Below are 7475 nucleotides of genomic sequence, written 5' to 3'. Positions count from 1 at the left end.
AAAAAGAAAAGAAAAGTCCAACCACAAAATGAGTAAAAACGGTTCCACTTGATTTTGGAACAGTTAGAAGTCATCTGAACCATTTGTGGGGCTAAAGAGTGGAAAAGTTGCAATGTAATGTAAATATGGAATATCTTTGACGGAAAAAATAAGAAAAAGATATAAACTTGACTGCTTCAAAAGAGTGAAAGCATGTATCAGACTTTCACGGCGTTGGCTGAAGACGGCTAGTACTTCAATCTTTTATGCACGCAAAAAAACTGGAAAACATAGCTTTGAAGCATCATCGCCTGACAAGATGAGTCAACATAATCTCCCTTTTGTTTACCACCCGTTCTTCCTTTAGGCCCAAAATCTTCTATATTTTCTGCATTAACAACGAATGGTAGACATTAACCTATAGTATAAACATCTTAGAATTACATTACTGCAAGACTCGTTTCAAGGAACCACAATAAAGTACCTTTTCTCCCATTTTGATGGAGAGGACTTTTGTCATTGTGATGATCCCAAAAAAAAAACAGAAACGTCATTTGTACTTTTGAGCAAAACTGAAAACAACAAAGCGAAATAATGGAAGAGAACAAATCCTATCTTCAGATAACATACCGGCTTTCATCTTTTATGCTTCCAGATTTGTCAGTGATATCCACCGATGGAGACAGTAATGTCTCCTCAACAGGCTTAGGGAAAACAGTGGTGGTTACTCTCTCCATTTGTGGAAAGACTGCATCTCTTGCCTCCCTAGGCTCACGTTCATTATCATTCTTTGAATGTGAGGCCTCGACTGCCGCTTTTTCCTTAGAGACCAAGCCCTCATTCCTAAGACAGATTTCTTCCCCCGGCTCAAAACTATCACAAAAGTCGGATAGTTTCATGTTTACCTTTTCATCATCTTTACTAAAGCTTTCCTGCGCCAATAAATCAGGGGACAGTGTCTCACCCTGAAAACCAGCAGTGCAGGGCGAACCTTGTGGCCCATTTCTCAGTTGAGAATCTGGAGGAAAATCTAGCTTTGATATTGTCGAGGAATCATTCAGAGGAATCTTCTTAGAGGTGAAACAATTGGAAGGTGAGTACGCAACAGGTTCAGAGTCAAATCCATCACCTAAAGGGTCAACTCCAATACGTGATTTCGGTGTGGGAAACTTACTAAAAGGATCTTCTCCCCAGAACTCAGAGTCAAAGAATGTATTTTTTGCTCCTGGATTTTGATTGAAACATCTAGAGCCTGGACTGATATCCACTGCAGTATGTCCTTCCTCAAAGTACCAAATGCTTCTTGTTTCCAATTTTTCCCTGGAAAAAGAGCTTGCGTGATGCCATGGTTTTGACTCCGAAGATTTTAACACATTTGGTTGTTTTGCTATGCCAGAGGCGATATCTTTTTGTTGTACATCGTCCTTGCTTTCCTTGGCAAAGGCATTCTTCACACCATACTTATCACTTGAGCTACTAAAACCACCCCCCTGTCCTCTTATCCTGCCCTGTCTTGATATTAAGTTTGATGGTGAAGTATCAGTTCCCTGATACCTCACTGACATGATCGCGGAAGATCAGTTCAGTTCATCAAAAAATATATATTTTAACAAGGGAATGAAAAAAATAGTTTTGCAACCAGTAAAATACCTGCACTGGATGAGCATGATTCTTCACTGCCAAAGGTTACAACACACGTAATGAGGTATAGAAAATCCAATTATGACACAGAAGTCAAAAGAGGAATTGAAATCATTTTGACACATTAAGTTCTACCAAATTTACCTCTGTAAGCTGGAATTATCCCTTGCATCCTCTGTCATAAAGGAAAAACAGTCTGGTTTACTTGTTTCAGGCTTAAAATCATATTTCCTTTCAACAGTTGGGTATCTGCCTACCATCACATCAACATGGAACCTTAAGTACATCAAAATTGTTCACATGTGAAAAAAAAAAGGTACAAAGCATTTAACTTCTCGGTGGATTTGACATACCTTGCCTGGTTGGAAATTAGGAAGTCAGAGTCATATTCAGATGTTTCATTCTTGGAAAATGAGAATGTTGACCCTGATTAGAAAAGAGAAGTGAGCAAAGAATTGACAGGAATCCGAAATACCAACTTGGATATGGCTATTCAAATAATTCAGGGAGCACCTAGGACATCGAACTTGTCTATGACTTTCCAGGTGGTCCTGTACATAAATAACAGCTTTACCAGAAGATATTTGGTGTTGCATTTAGAAACAGGATATCAAATTCAGACTTGAAAATAAAACCTAGTAGGTTTGCGGGGGCCATCAAAAGCAAAATCTGACATAACATAGTCTCTATATATCAAATTGTCAGCAGCATTGTCGTCATTTCGACTTTGCCAGGTTTTCCATGATATATCAGGTTCTCTTTCGTCAAAGAAGCTCGGATATTGGAAAGTAGTCCTATCTGGCATACATGAGGAGAAAAGAAAAGGGTCAGATTAACTTTTCTATGGGGAAAATATGGAAATAGGCACCAGGTACGTGGTGGCACTGACACAAAGGAAAGTTAATACAGATTACAACAAGATGTAGACGATAGAAACACCATAAATCACTTATTGTATCTTTAATTCATAGATTCATGGAGTTAAGACCTAGACAATAACAAGCAAAATCCCAACAACAGCTACTTTGTCTCAGCACGTTTAAAATATAAGATCCATAACAGGATAGTGGAAATGTTTGTTTGTGGGATTAAAAAAAAAAAAAAAAAGCATACCATCCCATTCATTGTCGTTGTGATGACTGAAGTGACTATTCTTTTTACTATTGTAACCATCATCCCTGGCTTCTCGAACAGTAAATGATCTCTGCTTTGGACTGCTTAATGAGTCCATAATGTCTGATGAGAATTTGAAAGGATTGCTATCATGGAGTAGATCGATGTCTTGCATTTCCGCATCCTGCATTTAGCACATCAAATAATCATCCTCAGGTTGGTGGCATGATTTCCCTTTTGAATCTTTGCTTCAGAATTAAGCCAAAAGACCAAAAAAGGAGACTCTGTGAAGACACTCCATATGCTCACACCATTTCAGATTCAAGGTCATCCAGTGAAGAGTTAAAGTTCTTCGAAACCTTCATCATCCCTGCAGCCTTCAGAGAAGAGGAGAAGCCATAGGAAAAGGTTCTACAACGAGACATATCAATTAATGTCAGGTGAATTTACAATCGCGTCAGTGATTTCTAGCATTACAGTAAGTTCAAGTCCATTATGCACACGTTTATCACGGGGCGAGATCTCCCATTGTTGTCGGCAGATCAAATCAAATTGATTTGATCGGATTCTACTGAATTAAATCAATCTAGAAGATTTTGAATTGATTTGAAATATTCAAATCTTCCTTTTTTGATTATCCGGTTGTTTAGGATTAGGTTTTAGTCAATAAAATCTGATTTGATTGTTACAGCAAATCAGCCACATTATTAGGGAGATTTTCTTTATTTAGTTTTTTATTTGCTGCCTATTTAACTGTATTTCCGCCACATTAATAAAATATAGCAGATCATTCCGTTCAAATCTGCTTTCATGGTATGAGAGACAGGTTTTGAACCCTAATCTCTCTGCCAACCGTAATGCTAAAATACGGAATGGCTGGCGGAAAAGAAACCTCATCGTCCGAGGTTACCTCTGCTTCATCAGGGATTGTCAATCCGACTCCAACCACTGGATTTGAAGTTCCTTTCAGCAAGTCACGAGTCATAACTTCAATGGACAGAATTTTGTCCAATGGTCGTATTCTGTGATGATGTTCATAGAAGGGAAAGAAAAAGAAGACTATCTCACCGGCAATGCTGCACAACCGAATGAGAAGGATCCCAAGTTTTTAACTTGGAAAACAGAAAATAGTATGGTTAGGTCATGGCTGATCAATTCCATGAATAACGAGATGGGAGAAAACTTCATGTATTATAAAACAACAAAGGAGATGTGGGATGTCGTGAAGTAGAGTTATTCCAACAAGGAGAACACTTCAGAAATCTTCAGACTCAAAGCTATTCTGAATGATCTACGCCAAGGAGAACTCAGCGTAACGGAATACTTCAACACTCTATCACGCTACTGGCAGCAATTGGATATTTTTGACGAAACAGCATGGCACTATGTTGAGGATCACAAGCGGTATAAGGAGATTAAGGAAAGAGATCAAGTTTACAAGTTTTTGCTTGGTCTTAATAAAACCTAGATGATGTTCGTGGAAGGATCTTGAGTACAAAGCATCTACTAGATGTTCGTGTAGTTTTTTCGGATGTAAAGCAGGAAGAGAGTCGAAAGAGATTGATGTTAGGAACTCCTAATGATGATGTTGCAATCTCAAATTCCAATGATGCTGGAATCTCAACCATGGATGCCTCTGCCTTAGCCGCCCGAGGACCACAGTCCGACAGCGAGAACCAACAGAGAAGGAACCGGCCTTGGTGTGATCATTACAAGCGAACTGGACACACCAGAGATACTTGCTGAAAAATCCACGGAAAACTAGCAAACTAGACTCCTCGAAAGCAGAACGAAGGAAGAGGCTTCCAAGTCTCCCAAGATAAACAAGGAATGGATGCTCCCACACAACAACAGCATGCAGACTCTTCGATTGCACTGAATAAGGAGCAGCTAGAGCAACTTTACCGTCTTCTCACTCTAGCACCAGCACCATCTAAGCCAATTTCCAATGTAGGATTGTGCACCATGACACACAATGGTAACCATTCAGCCTTGCTCTCTTCACTTCATACTCAGGAACCGTGGATCATTGATTCCGGTGCCTCTGACCACATGACAGGTTGTTCTAAACATTTTTCCTCCTATACTCAGTGTTCTAGTATTGCTAAAATTAAGATTGTAGATGGATCTCTAGCTACTATTGCTGGAATAGGCTCAATACAAGTCTCAAAAACCCTTATTCTTCATTCTGTCCTACATGTTCCAGCCTTGAAATGCAATCTGTTGTCCATTAGTAAACTCACACATGACAATGACTGTGTAGCTAATTTTCTTCCTTCCATGTGTCAATTTCAAGACCTGTCATCGGGAAAGACGATTGGCAGTGCTAGAGCCTATGAAGGACTTTATTTCCTTGAGAATTCAGAATCTAAGAGTCGGCAAGCACTTGTGTCAGGAGTGTCACCTGTTTCGGTTTCTACTAATAGAGAAATAATGTTGTGGCATCATAGACTAGGCCACCCCAGTTTTTCATATTTGAAGTTTTTGTTACCAACTCTATTTAGAAATAAATATTCTATTTCCTTTGCTTGTGATATTTGTCAACTTGCTAAACATACTCGTGTTCCTTTCTCACCAAAACCATATATGCCCTCTATGCCTTTCTCCTTAATTCACAGTGATATATGGGGTCCATCTAGGGTAACGACCTTGAATGGAAAACGATGGTTTATCACGTTTATTGATGACCATACACGAGTAACTTGGGTTTACTTGCTTAAAGAAAAATCTGAAAGTTGCCAAATCTTTCAAACCTTCCATAAAATGGTTCAAACCCAATTTCAGAAAAAAATTTCAATTTTAAGAACTGATAATGGTGGTGAATATTTCCAGTCCACTTTGAGTGATTATCTTGATCATCATGGAATTGTTCACCAAAGTTCTTGTATTGATACACCACAGCAAAATGGAGTTTTAGAAAGAAAGAATCGACATCTATTGGAGGCGGCCCATGCCCTTATGTTCACCATGAATGTACCCAAATATATGTGGGGCGATGCCATTTTAACCGCTGCCTTTCTCATCAATAGATTACCCAGCCGTCCCCTCAAATTTAAATCCCCATTGTCTGTCCTCACAACTCAAGCTCCACACCTGAATGTCCTCACCAATAACCTTCCTCTCAAAACCTTTGGCTGCACTGTATTCGTCCATATCCATTCCCAACACCGCTCCAAACTCGACCCCCGAGCGATAAAGACTATTGTTGACGGTTGGATTTCGTCAACAATAAACCCGCCGGAATACCTTGGGGTTACCCTTAGGATTACCGGCTTGTGGGTTTAATGAAAGTGTGGATTCTAGTTTGATTTAAGTATTTTTATGTTTAAACGAACTGTATGTAAATGAACAAGAAGAATTTTATAGTGGTTCACTCTATAAAATTAGAGCTACATCCACTGTATATATTATACTTCTTTTGTAGAGATCATAGTTTACAATGAATACTATCTCTCTCTCTCCCTCGTTCTTTTTCCTTTGGAATTTTTCTGGGGCTCTTCCCTATTGGGGTCCTTCTTCTTTTATACTCGGACTTCCTTCGCTGGGTGGGTTTCCTTCGTAGGTAGGAACACTCAAGTGCTCTAGGCCCAGACATAGCCCACTAATCAGTACTGTTCATTCAACCAATTAGTCTTCTATTACGGCTCTGTGACTCTCCGTAATGCTTTTCTGTCCCCTGGGGGGGACGGTTTGTAAACTTGCAATAAATGCTGTCAGACCTCTCTTATCTTTGTATGTAACCTATTATGTCGAAAAAGGACGTTCCCCTCGTCGTCAGTGGTTGTTTAACCTTTCTCGCCCCTTCTAGTGATCTCTTCTGCAGTCGAGAGATTTTGTCGTGTCGGCCCAGGCGGAATCAACCGTCGACGTCTCATGGGGTCGTCGCCCTAATCATGGACTTCATCTTCGGGCTCTATAGCTGATCGTGAGGGAAACGAAGCGTCGAGGGTTGGGTGCTCGGCGGAAAGCAAGTATAGCCACGTGTCGTGGCGCCGTTGGTCCAGGTGTCCATCACATTTTCCCACACAACAACTATATTCCTTGGCTATTCTCCAACAAAAAAGGGGTATCGATGTTTCTGCCCAAAAACAAAAAAATCCTTTGTTACCCGAGATGTTACCTTCTTTGAAGAGATACCATATTATTCCCACACTTCACTTCAGGGAGGGAGTAATGGTAAAGAAGCTTATGTGTGGGAATGGGACACCACAGTTGAAGGGACTTCGACCCCACAGTCAGCCACCATTGTCGAGATTCAAGCTCCAGCCCACACCGAAACAGAGCCTGAAGCTCCATAGCCATCTTCACAGCCACTACAACCATCTTCCCAACCATTGCAGCCATCTTCCCAACCACCTTCACAGCCAACCCTGCAGCCATCTTCATTGCCAATTCCACAACCACCTCCTTCAATTTCAAATCAGCAAGAATTGTAAGTCTACTCTCGGAGGAAAAATTTTCAAGGAAATAAACAACTCACAAGCACTACGAGCTGTCCTGAATCCGAACCTATGGTGGGTTCTAGTCCTTCATCCTCAGGTAATCCCGAAACTCTCCATGATAGGCTAGATGATCCCATTGCTCTAAGAAAAGGTGTTAGGTCATGTACAAAACACCCAATCTCTAAATTTGTGTCATATGATAACCTATCAACCTCATTCCGTGCCTTCACAACAAATCTTTCTAGACTTGACATTCCCAGGACCATTGAGGAAGCTCTAGCTGTCCTAGAATGGAAGTCT

The 7475-nt window shown here is 40.4% G+C and overlaps 1 protein-coding gene across 1 annotated transcript; it reads right to left on the bottom strand.

Moving 5' to 3' along the window:
* Nucleotides 1–227: 227 nt before the first annotated feature.
* LOC21393945 lies at nt 228–3718 on the bottom strand. The gene is made up of 11 exons (XM_010110163.2): nt 3603–3718; nt 3045–3144; nt 2734–2917; nt 2256–2418; nt 2134–2171; nt 1974–2046; nt 1765–1869; nt 1630–1655; nt 610–1537; nt 464–489; nt 228–367 (listed from the first exon to the last, which is right to left on the bottom strand). The coding sequence occupies exons 1-11, from the start codon at nt 3716–3718 to the stop codon at nt 228–230; spliced, it is 1899 nt and encodes a 632-aa protein (XP_010108465.2).
* Between the last annotated feature and the right edge of the window lie 3757 nt (nt 3719–7475).

Source organism: Morus notabilis, unplaced genomic scaffold, assembly GCF_000414095.1.
Source record: "Morus notabilis unplaced genomic scaffold, ASM41409v2 Scaffold695, whole genome shotgun sequence".
Lineage (NCBI taxonomy): Eukaryota > Viridiplantae > Streptophyta > Magnoliopsida > Rosales > Moraceae > Morus > Morus notabilis.
This window is presented reverse-complemented; position numbering and strand designations above follow the sequence as displayed.

What these genes read in the sequence shown, in the direction of transcription:
- LOC21393945 (XM_010110163.2), bottom strand. Translation starts at nt 3,718, where the DNA reads ATGACTCGTGACTTGCTGAAAGGAACTTCAAATCCAGTGGTTGGAGTC. An exon ending in ATGACCTTGAATCTGAAATG is followed by an intron (nt 2,918 to 3,044) that starts GTGTGAGCATAT and finishes TGCTAAATGCAG; the next exon opens with GATGCGGAAATGCAAGACAT. An exon ending in CCATCAAAATGGGAGAAAAG is followed by an intron (nt 368 to 463) that starts GTACTTTATTGT and finishes TTGTTAATGCAG; the next exon opens with AAAATATAGAAGATTTTGGG.